This window comes from Sciurus vulgaris, assembly GCF_902686455.1.
Source record: "Sciurus vulgaris genome assembly, chromosome: 1".
NCBI classification, from domain to species: Eukaryota; Metazoa; Chordata; class Mammalia; order Rodentia; family Sciuridae; genus Sciurus; species Sciurus vulgaris.
Window position 1 is genome coordinate 209,052,341 of NC_136461.1, and position 19,625 is coordinate 209,071,965.

The 19,625-nt window shown below is 60.0% G+C and overlaps 1 protein-coding gene across 1 annotated transcript in view; it reads right to left on the reverse strand.

Moving 5' to 3' along the window:
• Nucleotides 1-721: 721 nt before the first annotated feature.
• The window catches only part of TRAPPC9 (trafficking protein particle complex subunit 9), a 568,317-nt gene continuing 549,413 nt past the window's right edge, over nucleotides 722-19,625 (reverse strand). The window contains exons 23-24 of the mRNA XM_079106933.1: nucleotides 2,071-2,294; nucleotides 722-1,375 (exon numbers count right to left, since the gene is read on the reverse strand). Of these exons, the coding sequence (XP_078963059.1) occupies nucleotides 1,208-1,375; nucleotides 2,071-2,294 (392 nt within the window). The 3' untranslated portion in view covers nucleotides 722-1,207. The remainder of the gene's footprint in view (nucleotides 1,376-2,070; nucleotides 2,295-19,625) is intronic.

Below are 19,625 nucleotides of genomic sequence, written 5' to 3' on the forward strand. Positions count from 1 at the left end.
CCCAGGCCCTGGCACAGCAGGGCCCTTGTCCCTGCAGCACCACTGGACTCCACGACAGTCTGCCTGGTGACATCTTTCCTTCCCCAATCCCGACATGTGTCAGCACCCCCCGGCTGCCCAGGTGGCCTTTAGGGAACAGAGGGACCCCAGGTGCCTCAGATGCTGCCACTCTGGCCTCATCTGTGGCTCTGCACCCGCAGCCTCTTGCCCTCTCTGAGCCCACCTAGCAGGTGGCCCCTGATTCTGCTCAGGGAGGGATGGTCTCCAGAAACAGGCCCAAGGGTGCCTGGGCAGAGGTGGCGCTGTGGACATGGGACAGGAGGGAAGAGGAGGGAGCGCCCTCACGGCTCGGGAGCCGCGTGCGACCAGACCAGATTCCCTGGGTGCTGCTGCCGGGAGCCGATCTGCAGCACCTGCGTGGAAGGGGCGAGTGGCCCTCATCAGGGACAGCAAGAGGCCAAGACAGCCAGAGCCAGCAGAGGCGAGGGCGGAGGACTGTGGTGTGGGGCTTGAGGCCGGGTTCTGAGAGGGCTCTGGGGGCCAGGCCCAGAGAGCACAGTGAGGGGTGATGATGGCTCCCTAAGGCAGGCAGAGCGAGGCAGCCAACCCTGGTGGCCTCAGGCAGGGCCACTGGCCCAAGTCCTCACTGAGGCAGGGGCTGTGCTGGGTGGCAGCCCTCCCTCGACACCCCTTCCGCGGCAGGCACACCCAGCACTGTGCAGAAGCAGCGAGGCAGACGCTTTATTGGAGAACTCATCCCAGACAGAGCCCAGCCCAGCGGGAAGCCCCCAGACCTTGCCTGGCACAGCCCGGGCTGCCCACGGAGGCCTCCAAGAAAAGTGGCCCTCAGGACATTCCTAGGGCCATGGAGGGCGGTGCCCTAAGCCCTCCGGGGTGCCCACCCTCAGGTCTGCCTTTTCTCCCGGTGGCAGAGCTGGGAGCAGAGATGGGACTGAGCAGAGTGGGGCTGTGCCCCCAGGGCAGGCACATTGGGACGGGGTCTCGTCAGCTACCGTGGGGTCCACACAGTGCGGGAAGTGCGCGAGGCTCCGCCTGGAGCTCCTGAGGAGATGGCAGACTCCCCAGGGGAGGGAGGGAGGACTGGGCGGCAGGGGCGAGGAGGAGACGGCCGCTGTGGAGACCTCGGCCTGTGTGGGGTGCTGGGTGGCCTCCTCTCCTGCCCCAGGGGCCAGGGCCAGCAGGGGACTCAGGCCTGCGCCTCTAGGGCGCGCACGTGGACGCTGGGCAGGCAGAACCAGGATGGCGGCAGCTCCTTGCTCTTGCTGTCCTCGTGGAACCGGATGTGAAGGAAGAAGTCCCCAGTGTAGAGGAAGAGCAGGGCCCCGAGGCAGGAGGACTGGCCCGAGGGCTGCACCTGTGGCAGGAGGATGCGTCAGCCCACACCACCACCAGAGCCCCTGAACCCATTCAGGTGAGGACACAAGGAAGGGGCAGGCCACCCATGCCTGGCTCCCTGGCCCTCTCCCAAGCTCTTTGCTGCCTCGGGCAAATTGCTGTACTTCTCTGAGCCTCCGTTTTCATGCTTGAAAGAAAACACTGGTGTTTCCCTCCTTGAACTGTTTGGGGACCATGAGTCAGGAATGCGGGCAGTGGTATTGGGGTGGCTGGGTGCAGTGGGGTGTGGATGGGTGAGCAGGAGGCTGTGCTGAGGCCTGACATGGCAGGTGTGGGGGACAAGAGCTTGGATCTGAGCTGACTCCAGTGCTTTGGGGCCTTGCGTGCAGTGGCTACTGGTCAGGAGGCCACAGACACCATGTGACCACCTGGAGGCCCTGCACCCAAGTGCAGGGGGCAGCACTGTCCTGGCTGGGCTCCTGGGCTCAGCAGGCTTCCTGTCTTGAAGGCCCTTGAGGTGGGCTGGACCATTGCCCTGGTCTCCCTGTTCCCAGTGTTGGGCAGGCACAGGGTCAGAAGGTGACAAGAGAAGCCCCCATGTCTGCTGATCCATGCTGACCCTGAAGCCCACCCTCAGGGGCAGGGGGACAATGATGCAGGAGGCCTGGGCTGCCCGACCAGAACCTGGAGCCCACCCTGTGCCCCACCACGTACTGCGTCGAGATAGAAGGTGCTGGAGCCCACAAAGGAGACGGTGTGGTGCAGCTCGTAGTTGTGCACGCCGTTCTGGTGGTCCTGGAAGGGGACCACGGTGAGGGCAAAGGGCCCCACACTGCGGGGGCTTCGGTTGGTCAGTCGCACCTCCAGGCGCACGGGATCGCCCACCTGGCAGGCCGCCACAGCCTCACAGTCACAGGGCTGCCCATCCACCAGCACGTCTGCAAGGGACACAGCAGTTAGAGGCCAGCTACCACTCACCGGCTCCTTCCCTGCCCACCCCACTGAAGCTGCTGGCTCCTCCAGGCCAGCCTGGGTGCCAGACACACATGTGCCATTGGTCCCTGCTCCAAGCAGAGTCTGGCAGAGATGGGCGTGGGGGCCAGAGGTATGACCTGGATCCTCTGGGGGCCTAGGAGGGCCTCCTGGACATTCCTAATACAGCCTGGGTGGAAGGCTGACCTCCAGCCTGGTCCCTGGGCTCCAGTGTTCCTGCCGGTTCAGCTGAGAGGCTCAGAAGGGGTAGAAGGGCCAGGAAGGAGGCAGGCAGGGTGGCTGGCGACTGACTGGACCCCTAAATACCCACCATGCCTGAAGTCAGGGCGGGGACGAGGTAGAAGACCACTGAGGGAATGGCTTGGCAGGGTCCCTGGAGGGGACGTGGCATCCTCCGGGAAGAGCAATGCCCTCAGTCCACCTCCTCCAAGGATCTGGGCTAGCAGAATGGCCTGGGGCAGGTGGGAGTGAGGCCCATGGAGGCCAAGTTCTGAGAAACAGCTCCCCTCCTTGAGATGGCGTGGGCCCCCTGCCTGTTCCCAAGTTGGTCCTTCAGGGCCGAGTGCTCCTTGGTGGGACTGGCAGGTGTGGAGGCTACCTAGGGGCCGTGCCATGCCTTGGCCCAGGAGCCCCAGGTTGTGCGGGAAGATGGCAGGCCATGCATGGGTGAAGGAACTACCAAAGCAAGGAGTGAGTGGCCGGCCGAGACCAGGTACAGGGCTTGCAGGGCCCTGAGCTGGTCCATGGTCAGTCCTCAGTCGTGTCCTCAAGCCTCCCCAGGTGAACCCATCTTACCTACCCCACAGTTGCTGGCCCTTTTTCCCTCCCCCATCACAAGGCAGAGCCTCCAGGGCACCAGCTATACAGGAGCTGGGAGGGGCTGCAGAATAATTCAGTGGCATCACTCATTCCAATGTTACTGTCCCTCACCCCCTGCGAGCACCTGTAGCCAGTGTGATAAGGAGGACAGAGATGAACAAGTCCCAGTGTTGGAAGTTCACAATGAAAGAGATCAGGAAAGGTCAGCCAAGGATCGGGCCACGCTGAGACTGCAGTGATGGAGCAGGTAAGGTGCTCACTAGGGGACCAGGGGACCAGGGGAGGGCCCTCGCTCAGTGCGAGCACAGGGAATGACACGAGGAGGAAGAGGGCACTTTTTTCTTGTCCATTATACACATGTAAGGCTATGATTTGCCCTCAGAACTCTGCTTTTCCTGCCTCCTACAGCCCTGAATGACAGACAGGACCACCAGGCTGGGACCTGCTTAGGGCCGAGCCCTTACCCACTGGTCTCCATAGCACACGTAAGCACTTCCAATAGCAACTGGCACACACCGGGCAGCAAGAGGACAGGCTGTTCTCTCCACTAGCTGCTAGGCTCTGCTGAGGCCAGAGCTGGGGTCTGTGGGGCTGGGACTCCTATCCAATGGAGCTTTGCCAACACTAACAGCTGAGATGAGATAGTGACACTGAGTTCTAGAAATGCCCCTCTGGAGGGGCTCAGCTGTGGCATAAGCAAAGCTCCCATCTTGCCACGTGTAAGTGTCTGAGGGACTTGAGTCTTGAGGACAGTGCTGATAGCCCAGCAGATTCTATCCCGTCCTGGCTTCCCCCGCGGTGACACAGGGAGGTGCCCCTCAGTCCTCAGCCCCCTCCCTCCTCCACCTCCAGGTGCAGTCTGAAGCTCTTCAACAAGCAGTGCTGGCCCGGCCTTGGTGGCTGCTCCTGCTGAGGCTGCAGGGTGTGTGGGAATCAGGCACGCCAGCTGCCTCGCTGTCTCTGCTTGCTTCCACCCTCCTGCAGCCTGTGCTGTGGCCCCTGCCCAGTGAACCTTCCTAGCCCAGCACTGCAGGGCCCCAGGAAGGCAGGACAAAGCTGGCCTGGGAGCCAGCTTCCCTGCAGGGAACTTTCCCTAGGACACAGCTCCTGGTGACCCTTTCCTTGTCCCTTCCTCTCTAGGAGAAGGAGGGACTTGGGACCTGAAGCCAGACCAGGGAAGTAGGTGTGAGCATGGGGCTGGACCCTGGCTGGGCCTCCGCTTCACCTCTGTCCTCTAGTTCTGCCCACTGAGGCCTCTACTTCATCTGCAAAGCTGGCTCGCTGACCCTGACTCCAGTCTGGGTGGGGTGAGGGGCGAGGGTGAGAGGATCTGGCCAGGGCCCTGTGGCTGCTCCCACACAGCTCGGGTGAGCAGCTCTAAGGACTGGGCCCCGCCGCCCTGCGGAGGAGGGCAATGCTGGGGAGGGGTCAGTCTTGCTCTGTCTGTCCCTGGTCTTGGGGGACCAACTGTCCAGTTTGCCTGGGGCTGTCCTGCATCCCAGGAAACGGTGCAGGCACACCAGGATGTTTGGTCACATGCCCTCATTCCTGGTCCTGCCACACCCGCTGCCCAATGCACAGGTTTCTGTGCTCCACACGCAGGCATTTCCTCCCGTTCTCAGTGGAGGCAGTTCCTGCCAAGCCCAGCTCATCAGAGCCAGGCCAGGCGCACCGAACCTCCCAGGATGCTACAGGGAAGCCAAGCTCCCCGCCAGGGGACAGTGTAGCAGCTTGTTTTCTCCAGAGAGCACCTTGGTTCCTGAGTTCCAAAGATGCCCTGCCCGTCTCCCTTGGGTCCCACAAGGTCCTGCTTAGGAAACATGGTGAAAGTAAATCTCACGGGACAGACCAGTGGCCACCACGGTGACCGAGCCACCCGACAGGACATGGCTGCCCAGCACAGTGTCCTGCCGAGGCCCTAACACATCCAGGCTGTGGCTAACTCTCTTCTCAGACCTGGGATGGGAACCAGCTGGGCCCCAACCTTGCAGAAGGGCAGTGGCCTCTTTTCCATAGGGTCCTGCTGAGCGAGGCTGCAGGAGCAGCTGAGCCCAAGGGGAGCTGGGCTGCACGCCACCCGTGCACACGGCAGGACCCTTGGTCTTAGGAGACAGGAGGGTTCTGGGGGGTGGGTGGAGAGACTGCAGACAAGCCCCTGGGCAGGGCAGGTGGCCGCTGTGAAGCACGGGCTCTGCCCCTGGGCCCTGTAGGGCTTGCTCCACTGTGCTATGAGAGAGGCCCAGGGGACAGAATGGGCGACCTGGGGCAGGTGGTCAGGCCCCTTGGCCTTTGGTCACTGTGGCAAGGGGAGTTCCTGTGGGCAGAGCAAGGCTGCACGCTGGTGCTGCGGGGGGTGGGGAGGAGGCGAGGAGGGGCTTCTCCCCAGGAGCCTCTAGGAGGGACTGTTCAGCCAGCACCTTCTGGACGCGACCTCCAGGACCACCAGGCCGTCAGTGACTCCCTTGTCAGAGCAACGAGCAGCCCAGGCAGGAGGTGCCTGGGAGACTAGGGAGCCCCAGCAGCCCCAGAGCACTGCCTGGCTGGCCCCTGGCACTGGAGAGCCAGCACGGGCAGGCAGGACCAGGCTCAGAGCCACAGGCAGGTATGGACCTGTCTTGGTGCGGACGGACCCAGCAGAAACCCCGAGCCTCGGTCTCCACACTGAGAAACCCTGGCACCTCCATCTGGGCGGTAACGGGCTTCGTCCCCTAACTTGGCGAAAGTGGAAGCCTCCACCTTCTCCTCAGATGCCTGCTCCCTGGTGCCCCCATCCAGTGGCTCCACCACCCATCTGAGGTCAGGCTGTCCTCTCCCCCTGACACCCAGCCCCAGCCGGTGGGCATGCGCCATGGCCAGTGAGGCTGCGCCTTCTCTTCCCCTGCCCAGGCCAGTACCCTCTCTTCAGCTTTCTGCTGGGTCCAGCTGTGTCCACACCTTTCCGACCTGGCTCAGACCCTTCTTCCAGGTGGCAACCAGAGTCCTGGTGTAATGATGCTGGTAGGTAACATCTCCGCTTTGTTTGCTCTTTGCTGGCCCATGGCTTTGCTTTATACTCAGAAGAAGAAGGAACTTCGCTCAAATTCTGACCAGGGTCTGGTCTCCCCCTCCATCACGGGGGTTGGATCCACACACTGCCCTCGTTGTTCCTACAACACACCATCCTTGCCCCAGGGCCTTTGCACACGCTGCTCCCCCACCTGCAGCTCCTTCCTGATGGTTGTCTTGGCCTTCTCCCTAGAGAGGCTGCCCTGACCATACTGCAAAGGGCCCTCATGCCCATGTCAGCCGCTCTTCCACACCACATTTTCTCACAGGCCTCGTCATCTTGTCTGAAGTTGTCTTGTTTATTTGATTGTTTAATCATTAACTGTCTCTGCCTCTCTTCCAGAAAGCTCCAGGAAACTGGCCCTGGCTGTCCTGTTCACCGTGGTGCCCAGTACCCAGACAGGACACGTGGCAGACACTGGTCTTATTTCTTATCTGTTGAAGGAATGAAACGGTGGCCCACGCATGAACCACAGGACTTGGGGCTGGGTGCCTGTCCACGCCCCACCCCTGTGAGCTCCCAGCTGGTCTGTACCAGGAGGGGGCCACAGACCCTCCAGTGCACTCCAAACAGGATCTGGGGACCAACTGCCATGCCCCACTCCAGCCCCGCCCCAGAAGGTGCACTCCTGGAGGAGATGATCTGTGCAAAGGCCTCAGGTTGTAAGGACTCTCTGAGGAGCAGATCAGTATCTTTTCTCAAAGTATTAAATCAGGTCAAGGACCATCTTCTCCCTCTGAGCCTCTGGCCCCAGTCTCTCCTTCGCATTTCGTACTGGCCAGAGTCACGGACTTAATTCTGTCTGGCCCAGAATTCCTCCTGCGGTGGCTGCCTGTGTGTGCCGCACACCGCAGGCTCTGCAGAACCTCAGGCTAAAAATAGGAGGCGCGAGGCCAGGGCTCCTGGGGCCATGCTGTCAGACATGGAGAAGGGACGCGGCTGTCCGCCTGAGCTTGGGCCAGGGTGGCTGTGTGGGTCAGAGAGAATGCAGATGGGGCGCCCTGGCAGGGGGAGGCTGAGCTCTTACTAGGGCCTACAGGATGCCCACCTGCCAGCCTGGCTACCCCTGCTCCCTGGGAGCACAGAGAGCAGGTGCAGCTTTAAGCTTCTTGCATAGAACATGGGAGTGCAGAGGGGTGGCTGGGCTGCCACCTGGAAGCAGGCCCTGAGCCTGGGGATGAAGCCCCAGTAGCCCACGGAGGCCACCAGCATGCCACTCCTTTGCAGGACAGTGACGATCTGTCACATGGACACAAGAAGTGCACTGTTGGTGGGCACGGGAGTTACCTGCCTCTCGCTGTCGTGAATGCTGCTGTGAACTTCGTTCACATTCCTGTTTCTCTGCGTGCACATCCGAGGGTGGTCTTGCTGCGTAGGACGGTGGCTCTCCAACCCTAGGAGTGCCAGAGCGTCTCCCCCAGCTGCTGTGTGCTTCAGGTTCACAGCAGCGCAGGGCCTGCCTTTCGGTCCCGCCTTCTAAGTGGGGTGGGGGACCCTGCCTCGTGGTTTCCACTGGCATCTCATACATCACGGCCGTCCTGCCTAGCTCTCATGTCCCCCACCAGCACGGGACGGCCCTGCGCGGTCTTCGAGACTCGCTCCCTGCAGGAGGACCTGGAACCCGAGCCCAGGCCTCCACTCTTCAGGGGCTCCTTCCCTGGGATTGGGACCGAGGCTGAGGCTCTTCCCTGGACCCTGGCAGAGTGGTTTCCAGAGCAGAGAGCCAGGCAAATTAGGGGCCACCAGAGAGTCAGGACTCCAACTCTGGGCAAGTCACACTGAGATCAAAGCCCTGGGCCAAACAGGGTGGACGAGGGAATGAGGGCCACAAGGCAGGGTAAGGTGGACCCGATCCCCAGGACTCGCAGGCCAACAGGTCAGGATCAGGCACGGCAGCATCTGTGGCTGTCCTTCCAGTCTGGTCTACGCAGCGTGGTGACCGTGAGGGCCAGGCCCCGGGCCCGAAGCGGCTGGACTCCGCTGGTAGCCAGGAGACGTCTGCAAGGCTCCCACGGCTGAACCGTGAAGGATCATCTTTGCTCCAGAGCTCCAAATCTAGTGTGGCTGACCTGCCTGCCTCAGCTCGTGCTCTGTTCACTGCCTCGGGAGACCAGCAGAATTAACTCCTTAATTCCAGGTAGACTTCAATGCAAACATTGAATTTGAGGTAGAAAAGGCAGATGGGGAACGATGCGCAAGGCGCCCAGGGTGCCCGGCTAGCTCGTGTTCAGAGCTAGAGTTCCAAAGACATGCACACGCGTTTTTCTAGTTGACGTGAATCTTGGGGCGGACCTAAGTTTGAGAGTGAAGTCTGACTCATGAAGACTTGGCTTTGGAATTGATCAAGGAGCTTCCTTTCTCTCTAGATGAAACAGAAGGAGTTCATATGGGCAAATGGCATGCCTCTGTGTGGTGAGAGCTAAGCCAAGGTCTTCACGTCCCTCCCTTCTGCCAGGAGACCTCTGGGGGAAGCACTGGCAGATCTAGAATAAAATTCTGTACCTTCCAATTCTGGTAAAAACTGGTGATTTTTCTCATGATGAATTTTCTCCTGTGATAGCACAGCTAGTTGCTAGGTGCTCAACCAACCAATCTGACAGGCTTTCCCTCCTTACTAATGAGAGCCAAGCAACTTGCCTTTTCACACTGGCTGCTAGGAAGCTCAGAACCAAACAGGTATCAAGTGAGAGTGCCACCTTGGTCCCTAGGAGCTATATTTTAGTCCCCATGCTGACTCGTGTGCATGTGCACACATACACAGCCTCTCCTGGACACCCACTCCTCCACAGCCCAACCGTGCCCAATACGGTCTCCCTCCACCCAGACATTTCACTTGACTGTGCTGAGAGTCTGGAGGAGCTGGAAGCCTGGTAATGCCTGGAGGCGGGCGGGACACGAGTGGTCTACGCCGAGGCTGCGCGTCCTGAGGAGGTGGGAGTCAGACCACGGCCCCGCCTGTGCACCCCACCTCTGACACCCTCACAGGAAGGGAGCCCCTGCCAGGTGCCCTGGAGCCCAAGGCAGCTCCAATGTGGAGAGAAGACATGAGGGACGGGTCAGGGCTCCTCTGGTCCCCCAGACCCAGCATGCTGCTCGTCCTACAGGACATGCAGCAACCCGAGCGGGGCAGCACACAGGTCCTCGGCGCGGCACGGCCAGGGCCTGGTGCACGCTTGGCAGCCACCGGTCGCTGACTATTCAAGGACCACGGCGCCTCTGGCTCAGCCCGGGCGGGGCTGCCAGCGACCCACATGTGTGATTACCCTCCCGTCGAGAACGGCTCCCGAGGAGCTGCTGCCTCTCTCGGGTAAATAATTTACTTTTACAACTTTTCATTAAAGATTAAAGGGAATTAAATTAAAATTAAGGCAAATTGGAGCTGGAGAGGAGACCTGTGAAGCTCCCAGCCTGCGGAGGGAGGTGCCTGTCCCAGGCCCGGGCTGGGAGCCGACTCAGCAGGAGGGCTCTCCCACCCACAGGCCTCCAGGCCGCCCCTGGGTTCCCGGGGCTGGGGACCGCGGCCTTGCCCCTGCCTCGAACGGTGGAATAGCCAGTGCACATGGCAAGCCTGTAGCCTCAGCTCAGAGCGCTCGCAGCCAGGGCCAGGATTCCTGGCTGATGCTGGCAAGCAGCTGTGCAGTGGTTAGAGTTTCGGCACCGAGTTGGGGGCCAGGGAAGCCCCTCCGGACCCAGAGCAGGGCTCCGGCATCTTGATAAAGGTAAGGGCATGCTGCGTGAAGGAGGCGAGCCGGCAGGGCTGAGCCCGGAGCCTGGCTGGAGGAGGAATGCCCGGCACACAGACAGCTTGGTCCCGGGGACCCTGGGTGCCCACAGCCAGGAAGGCCAAGGGGTTCTGAGCTAAGCTGGCCAAGCGCCAGAGGTCCTGGCCCACCTGGAGCAGCCCAGCCTTCATCGCAGGAGAAGCAGCAAGTGTTGTGCCATCAATAGGCTCTGTGAGTGGAGGGAGCTAGGCACAGGGACCACCCATGGCCCAGCCCTTGGGGCCAGGGGGGCTGGGTCTGCTTGGGGTCAGGATACTCGCCTGCTGAGGGTGCTTCTGCAGCCCCAGAAGCCCCAAGAGGCTCTGGTGTTTGCTGCAGGGGCTGAAGTTCCCTTCTGGGATCGAGGGCGACGAGGCAGCTGACAGGAGAGGAAGCAAGAGGCTTCTGGACAAAGGGATCAGGAGCCAGGGCTGGGCAGCCTCATAGCTGCTATGGCCTCCAGTCAGCCCTTACCTCTCTGAGCTCAAAGTTGTAAACTCACGACCCCGGACTGAACAGGACTCAAGAGCCTCAGAGAGCAGCCCACCTACTTGCATGGAGTCAAGTGCACCAGCCCGTCCCCTAAGGTCCTGCGTCCTGCCCCTGAAGCCTGCAGTCCCCTCATCCCAGATCCCTCCTCAGGGTGGCATCTGCTGCTGCCTGTGCTGGGCTCTGTGGTCTCCACTGCCAGCTCTGCCTCTCAATGGTCTGCTCACAAGTCCTCCCCGAAGGGCCGCCCAGGGTCCTCTCTGGAGAAGCCTCTAGCTGCTGAGGGTGCAGGTGCATCCCAATGCATTCCATTTCCTCCCAGGCACAGACAGATTCAGCTCCTGCCTGCCTGGGAGTGACAAGATGGGTGGGGCCACGTGGGACCAGCCAGACTGGAGCCTCAGGATGGGCAGGCCCTAGAGCGGATGGACAGAGTGGCAAAGTGGTCAGAACTACAAGACAGACAGAGCCTGGATCCCTGCCTAAGCTCCAGAAAGTGCCTCCAGGGAAAGCCACGAGGTAGGATAACAGGGCTGGAGGGTGGGTCCCTGCACTGGGGACTGTTACAGCACTTAGCAGTGAGAACCACAGCCTCCAGAACCAGCTAACCACGCCTCCTGTCAGAAGGGCACTGGGGGCCCCGCAGGGGCCGACACACCCAGGCCTTCCTGGACAGGGCAGGCACTGAAATGGCCGGCAGCATGCACGGCGAACCTCAGCAGGCAGGGGCAACGGCCCCGTTAAGTCCTCCCCCAAGACCTCTCTCTTGGACAAACACTTCAGACAACGGAAGATAAACCAGGAGAAAAGGGAGGAAGAAAGAGAAGTGTGCTCTGGCGGGGCGCGTGGCTGGGACGCCCTCCTGAGAGCGGCAGGGAGGTGGGGACAGCTCTGTCCCCAGCATGGCCCCAGCTTCCCACTCTCATTCTCGCCTCCTCTCAAGCCTGTCTAGAGAGAGCGAACGCTCCTGCCCCAGGCAGCTCCCTCCACTGCGCCTGCGAGGAGCCGTCCTCACCACGCCACGCCCAGCCTTGGACGGTCCCTTCTGCCGCCCCATCACTGGTGTGGTACCAGGGCACAGGGCGCTGGTGAAATCACACCCTTTCTTTCCTGGAGGAGGCCGCTGAGGAGGGGTATGGTGGCCCCAGTGGGCCTAGGGGCTAGCTGTAGTGTAGGCTGCCGGTCACCTCCACCTGGAAGCCCATTGTGGCTGTCCCTCAGTCCACCCTCCTGGGCCTGGCCAGGGTGAGCCATCAGCAGGGTGCTTGCCTTGGGTCTACCTCCACTAAGGGACAGTCAGCTCCCCAAGCCCAGCAGGGCCTATGTGCCTGGGCCTCTGCTGGGACCTCATACCTGGGACTGGCTGGCAAGAGCCTGCTCCGGACGCCAGCTCCCCGTGCTCCTGGGTGTCCCATGGGAGGATTGGCCACAGGGAAGGAGAGGGCAGAGAGGACACGTGCGGCTCCTCAGAGGCTCCCGCGTCTCCTCCCTGCATGCTCCCCTCGGAGCCTCCAGAAACACCCTTGTGCCCTCCTGACAGCTCCCTTGGCCTTTTCAGAACAGCCCCGGTGGTACTTCCTCCAGGAAAACGTCCTCAACTACCATCCGCACCACAGCTGTCCCCAGATGGAATGATTCTCCTGGTAACAGTGAGTGCCCAAAGGTCAGGGCCTCAGGGGCCCATTCAGTGAACTAGTGGACAAGTGAATAGGTGACCCCAGCACTTGGTGGCCTCATGTGTGGCCCCAGGTAAAGTACTAAACTTCTCTGAGCCTCAGCTTCCCCATCTGTCACAGAAAGGGTGGGCCAGATGTCTTCAGGACAGGCTACCTATCCAGGCCCCACCCAGGCTCGGCCTTCTGCGTCCACGTGCTGGGTGTGGGCAGCAGGCCTGCTCACACAGGGCCTGGAGACCCCTCCCGCTCTGGTTGCTCTCACGTAGCATGGGCTGCACAAGCTCCGCAGTGGGGACTGCCCAAGTGCCACGCGGAGCCCTGGAGCCCCACAGCACGAAGCGAGCACTCAGGAAGGACGTGGCATGAAGGCAGCTTCCAGGCTGGGCAGCTGGTGGGCAGGGTGGTGCTGCTGAGCAGACTCCTGGCCTAAGGCATGGACTGCCTCAGTTCTAAGGCCCCGGACAGTGGTCACCCTGGGTCTGAGGTCCGAGGAGCAACCTCCCCAGCCGGGCCTCCTGTGGCAGGGCTTGAGGGCCTGAAGGCTGTGGGAGTTCTCCCCAGGGGCTGGACGCACACAGGACACCTGCTCTAAGGCTACAGTGGGCAGCTGAGAACCAGCCTCGTCACCAGGTCCCAGATGCAGATCCCGTGACCCAGCTCCTATCCATTATCCGCCCTTGCCCTGCCCCTGTCACAGACCAGAGGTGCTTCCAGGCTGCTGCTACAGTGTCAGGCTGAAGGGGAGGAGCACGGGGTCAGGTAGCTCCCCTACATTGCTCCCTTGCAGCATGAAAGGGTCTGTGCCCAGGCAGGCAGCCCTGAGCCAGAGAAGAAGGACACGCTGTGCTGTGGTTTGGATGTGAGGTGTCCCCCAGAAGCTCACTGTGAGACACTGCAAGAAGGCAGAGGAGAAGATTGGGTTGTGAGAGTCTGAACCCAATCAGCAGATTAACTCCGCTACAGACTGAGAGCGGTAGCTGAAGGCTGGAGGAAGTGGGCCCCGGGCCCTGGCTCTGGGGTATACAGTTGTACCCTGTGAGCGGAGTCTCTCTCTCTGCTTCCTCATCATCACGTAGGCCGCTTCTCTCTGCCACACTCTCCCGCCATGATGTCCTGCCACCCCTCGAGCCCCGAGGAATGGAGCCTGCAGTCTATGGACTGAGACTTCTGAACACGTGAGCTCTAAATAACCTTTCCTCCTCTGGTAGTTCCAGCCGGGTTCTTTTATCACAGTGGTGGAAAAGCCGACTAAAACACGCTGGTTCCCAGCAATGGCTGCTGGCTTTTGCTCCTGGCTCAGGGCCCAGGTTTCCCTCCAAGAACTGTGGCACTTCTCTGACAGAGCCGTCTAGCCCGCGAAGGCAGGACTAGGGCCCCAGGGTGTTGGAGGACGGGCTCCCCGTCCTGCACGTGATGCTCCTGAGGTGGGTGCGATCTGGGGAAGCACTTGAGAAGGGGGGGGTGCCATAGAGCCGCCACTGAAGTGGGCACATGACAGGCCCGGGCAGAGGCAGGTTACTGTTGCCGGCCGGTGGCATGGCTGCAGGTCAACTACCTTCCTCCGTCTCCCCTGGGTAAGAAGGGATGGGGGCATCTGCCTGGCAGGCATGGAGTGCCCCTAGGCAAAGGCACGAAGGCACCACGGGCCGCCCACGCTCGGGGTCAGCGCGGCTCTCCCAGGCACTGCCGCTCTCTCCTGAGCCCTCCTCCTCCTGCGGGCAGCGTGGCGGAGCGCCGCCTGCTCCCAGGGCTGCAGACAGCCGGCACAGAGGTGGAGGCATCCTCGCGGCCAGCAGTCTGTGAGGTCATCCTGGGGGACGGCTGCCCTGTTCTCCCCGCCAGCTGATCAATAACCATTTAAGATGAGCACAGTCCAGCCCAGGAGAAAGGTTATGGGCGGTCATGAAGTTGGCCCTCCCAGTCGCACAACAGAAACCTCTGGCCCAGTTCTGTGGGTGTTAGTCTAGAAATGACAGTGGGTTTCTCGGCTGTGAAGGGATAAGTGTCTGGAACACAGAATCAAATCTTTTCAGGGATCTGGAGGCAACAGATGTCTGGGGGCCAAGCTGATGGCACCTGGACTGACGTTAACCTTGGCTCCTGGATAAACCTGACCCCTCTAGAAACCGGATCACCCAGAAGCATCCCTGGCACAGGCCTGAGGGTCATGCCTGCCTGGCTCACTCTCAGTTGCTTCTAGCACCGGCTTGGGAACACTAGCAGCCAGGTTCCATTGACGGAAGTTGCTGACCCCAGCCTTGCAGGACTCCCAGGTAGGGTGACCCATGCAGCTTCTTCTGCCTACCTAGCCATCTGGGGGCCGTGGAACAAAGATCTGGATACTACTTCTGCCTTCACAACTCAAACCAAACTAAACTGCATGTCATCTATCCATCCCCTCATTTCCCCATCTGTTATCCATTCCTTTATCCATCCACCATCCATCCTTCATGAACCCTTTTGTTCCCCATCTTCATACCTATCTAGTCCATGCAGCCACCCAACCACCGTGCATCTATCCATCACCCAATCTTCTACCCATCTTCCCAACACCTGCCCTTCTGCCTATCCATCCTCCATCTTTCTGTCCATCCATCCATCCATCTATCATCCATTTATCCTCCATCCATCCATCATGTACAGTCACCCATCATCCATCCTCCTTCCTTCTCTTCATCCACCACTCACCTATCCATCCCTCCTTCACTTCCTCCCTCCCTTCGTTTGCTTTCTATGAGCTTCCCAATTGCCTTCCCTGCAGGTCCGCATTCTGCTGACTTGCCCTATCCTTCCCTCAGGGTGGAAGAGCCTCCAATGCCCACTTGATTCTCATCTATCTTTTGAGGGCTGGATCCACTAAGGTCACTGGAAGAGCCTTCCCTGCGTCTAGATTTCTCTGTGGTTTCTTTGCTAGGGACTTGATGGTTCCTTTCCTTGGTTGCCTGAAACAAATAGGCCACATTAAGCCTTATGTATTCTACTGATTAGCTATCTGTCCTTCGGCGAGCCCCTCTTTTTATGAGTCCCAGAACCCTCGCCTGGACTAGGGGCTAAAGATGCCTGCACAGGTGAAAGGACATCAGTGTCCCAAGACCCAGTGTTGGCACCATCTCCCTCTCTCCATGGACCGCATCACAGCTGCATGGTGGTTACCTTCCTGCCTACTGTCTCCTCAGCTGGAACAAAACCATGTGGTCTGTATGTTCCAACCCTGTTTTTTGGCACAGAGGTTTCCAATAAATATTTGCTGAATTGAACCATCTTTGTCTTGGCAAGTCTGAACCTTACTGTCTGGAGTATTCTGAGCTTGTTCTGGTGCTGCAGGCAAAGCTGGGTCCACATGGGAGCCACTGTCAACCAGGAGAGCTGAGGCCACCCTGGTCTGCTTCCATTCCATGCCCTGCTCCTGACACCCTGGGCACCTTGGGCAGATGCCTGGCCCTCTCTGGACTTTTGATTCCTGCTCTGTAAAATGAGGCAGTCAAATGATGACCCCCTCAGCCCTTTGCCTCTGGCTGCCTGGTCTCAGCAGCCTAATTAATGGCAAATACCACCAAGAACTGGTGACTGGTGCCAGTCATGGTCGCTCACGTCGCCTCAGTCGCAGTCCGTGTGGAAGCTAGGACTCCTCTGGGCATCTCTCAAGAGCAAGGGCCTTAGTGCCCAGGTGCTGGGGCCTCTACCTAGAGAGCCTCCTCAGAGACTGCCTTGGTTTAGGACTGCTGCCTTGACCAAGGTCATAGGCCCTTCCTGGGCATTGTGGTTTGGATGTGAGGTGTTCCTCAAAAGTTCACGTGAGACAGCGCAAGAAGGTTTGCAGGAGAAAGGACTGGATTACAGGCTTAACCTAATCAGTGAGTAACCCCTGGTGGGATTACTGAGTGGTAACTGGAGGCAGGGGCTGTGGCTGGAGGAGGAGGTTCACTGGGGTGTGGCCTTGGGGTACGTATTTGTATCTGTTGAGTGGAGTCTCTCTCTCTGCTTTCTGATCGTGATGTGAGCTGCTGCCCTCTGGCACACTCTTTTGTCACGATGTCCTGCCTGACCTCGAGCCCTGAGGAATGGAGCCTGCCTTCGGACTGAGACCTCTGAAACCACGAGCTTCAAATAAACGTCTTCTCCTCTACGATTGTTCTGCTCAGGTCCTTCAGTGGCAGTGGTGGTAGAGCTGTCTAAAACACTGACCAGTGACTGAGCCACACGCGGTACCCGGGCAGGCCCCACACCCTGACAGGCGACACCAAGGAGCCAGCCCCTCCACTCCAGCACCAGGCCTGCTTGACTTGTCCCTTCATCCATTTGTTCCGCCTTTCCTTCCTCAGTGACCACCAAGGGCTGCATGCCAGTCTCTAGCCCAGGGCGTTACCCAAGAACCCTGAACTGTGACATAAGCTGAACAGCCCACCCCCTTCCACATGAAGATGGCCCTGCTGGGACAAAACCAATGCTCAGCGCTGGGTCCAGAGACTGCAGCCTTGGCTCCTTCATTTGCTGAGCTGAGGGACACTTGGGTCTCCCCCTGCCATGGTCTAACTTCACAAGGCACAGAAGCCACGTGCATTCGTGGACGCCACAGGTGACGTTTGAGTTTCCACCTCCCAGGGTGCTGATGTGCAGTGTGATGTTCTTCTGTGGTGCTGGGCAGTGGGAGGAGCTGTGGCCTGACAGCCAGGCCACCAGGAGGGTGGTGACAGTGCAGTGTGCCACAAGGTCGGGTGAGGTGCTGGGCAGGTCCGTGTGCCCGGTGCATTTTTGACATACAGTGGCCTTGTGGGACACGGCCCCATCATGAGTCAAGAAGGGCTGTGTGGAGAGCACATGGGTCTGTGATGAGGAAGCGAGGAGGCCACTGAAGCTCTGTGGCACCTGGGGTCCTGGGAAGGACCAGCCAGGGCCATCTGCCTTGGCTTTCAGGGACCACAGGACAGGAGGTGGTGAGACGGCCCTCAGCTAGCCTCACGCACACTGTGACTTGAGTAAGACCGAGGGAAAGAGGCTCGAGGAACCACAAGCTGCCTCCCTGTGTCCACCTGGCCTCCTGTGGTCAGCCCAGAGCCAGCACAGCACCTAGGGCATGCTCAGTGAAGCGTGGAGCTGGAACACACAGCAAAAACCTGGAGGAGACAGGCAAGGCCCCGTCCACCAGACGCTGTGGGTGCTGGGACGACTCACAGGAGGCCTGGGCTCAAGGTACACCAGACCTGGATACAGGGCACAGTGTGTCTGACGGCCACTCTGGCAATGCCCTGCAGACTGGTCCAGAGAGAGGGCCCCTCAGACATCATCCACTTTGGTGCCACTGGCCAAACATCTTGTTTGTGGGTCTTGGGCTTTTAGGGCCCAGTAATCCTAAGCACAGAGAACTCGGGCAGCTTCTGACCCGCTACACTGCCCACAGTACTTGCACCTAGTAGATGCTCAGTACATGCTGCTGGCTGCCCCTTCCTGTCCAACAGGGAAGGCCTGAGCCCAGAGAAAGGCTGCTTCTAGCTGAGCTCTACCAGCAAGAGCTGCTGCAGGAGCTGCGGCCCTGGTCTGAAGGCACCCCGGGAGCGAAGCGCAGTCCTATAGGAGCGGCCTGGTCTCCTCCTTTGTTTCAAACAGGGCCTGGGCCCTGCACAGCCTCCTTCTGAGCAGAGTGTGGCTAACCTCTCCTGCTCCCCCAGTGTCCACCCTCAGGGCTGAGAGTGGCCACTTAGGGGACACAGTGCCTGCAGAGGAGACAGAAAGGAGCCATGTGCCGTGAAGTGGCCTGGCTGGGAGTCGCTGTGTGGGGTGCTCTGCACTTTCTTGCTTGATGGCTGAAGATGAGGATGAAACCCCGACTGAGCTTGGCTCAGACCTGGTTCCATCAATCTCCTGGCTCCTGCCCTGGTTCGAGATCCAGGCAGGAGCTGGGGGACATCTGGCTGGAAGGCGGGCAGTGGCAGAGAGGACACGGCAGCCCCCCAGAGCCATGCTGAGGCCAGGCAGGCGCAGGGCCACGAGCACCCGGAGAACATCAGGCACAGGCAAGGTGTGACTTGTTAGCTCGTCCTTAAGTCCTCAGAACAGTCACTGAGCAGCTGTGTACCTCTGGAGGAGGGGTGCCGCACCAGGGCAGGGACCTGGGTGTGGGAAGGCAGGGGCCAGAAACTGTTTGGAAGGGAGGATGGTGGGGAGAACATGCTGGTCAATGCCTTCAGACAGTGACGGGAATGAGCCCCAGAGGTGGGACAGCCAGATTATGTCGCCCACCAGTCAAGTGAGTGTGGAGATGGCTCCTAGCCACAGTTGGTGAGTCTTAGGGTTCCAATGCCAAGGCTGCTGCTGCTGCCCCCACTCAGAAGAGCCTACCCAGGTCTCTCTGGAGCCAGATGGAGGGCTTGGGCTCCCGGGATGAGCCTGCGTGTCATTACTGAGCAGGTGCCCATCCTCTTTCTGTTCTAACTCAGAAAGAACGGCACTGCTGCACTGCACATCCAGGGCACTCATGAGCCAGGGCCCAAACTCATCCTGGCAGCGACCCTCGAAACAAAAGTCGCCATGTCCTCACTTATGGGCGAGGAAACAGACTTGGAGAAGTTAGCACCTTGCCCCGGCTGCACAGAGGGGAGCGACTGGAGTTGGAGGTGAGGACGTGGAGACTGCCATTCACTGGGCATCTATCGGGTTCATGGCACTGCACTGGGCTTGGATGTCCATTGTCCCTGGGTCTTCAGCCGTGGGCCATCTCCTTGAGGAAGGTGGGGGCTCGGGGAGGAAGCACCTTGGCCAGGCTGGCACAGCAGGTGCAGGAGTGGCCTGGCCTGGACCAGCCCACCACACTGGCAAAGCATGGACACAGAATAGTCTGCAAGCTGCAGCAGCACACGAGCAAATTCCAAGGCCCAGAACAATATGGGGAGGCGGACTTTCCTTTCTGACCTAGAGCTGCACCCTCTTCCTGCAGAGGAGCAAGGCATGAGGGAGCCTGGCGATTTTTCAGACAAGGCTAAGATGGATAAGTGGCTATTCTAAACAGAAAACAACATTCTGAAAGGCAGTGTCCCCTGGGAAATGCCAGCGGAGCAGGCGCTGGGGCTAGGCTCTCCAGGGAGGGATGCACGTTCAGCATCCAGCTGCCTTTCAAAGTTCCCAGGAGGCTGGTTACCAGCTCCTGCCCTCCTATCAGACCTTCCAGGTGTGGAAGCAAAAGACAGCTCCCATGCCTGAAGTGGGGCACCATGCCTGCCAACAGCTGGCAACGTCACCGTTCCCAAGACAAACTCCTGAGCCAGGGTCTGCCCAGTCATCCATCCCCTTGTCTCTGTGGGGCTAGGTGGGCTCAGATCCCAGCCCTGCCCATGTCTCTGGCCTTCATCTCAACCTTGAGTGTGGGCACGCATGGGCACATCCTGTGTGCTCTTGCGTAGTGCAAGTGGCTGGTGTGCACCATATACGTATGCGCATGGGTGCCCAAACCCTGTGTGGGTGCAGGTGTGTACATGTGCATAGTGTGCACAC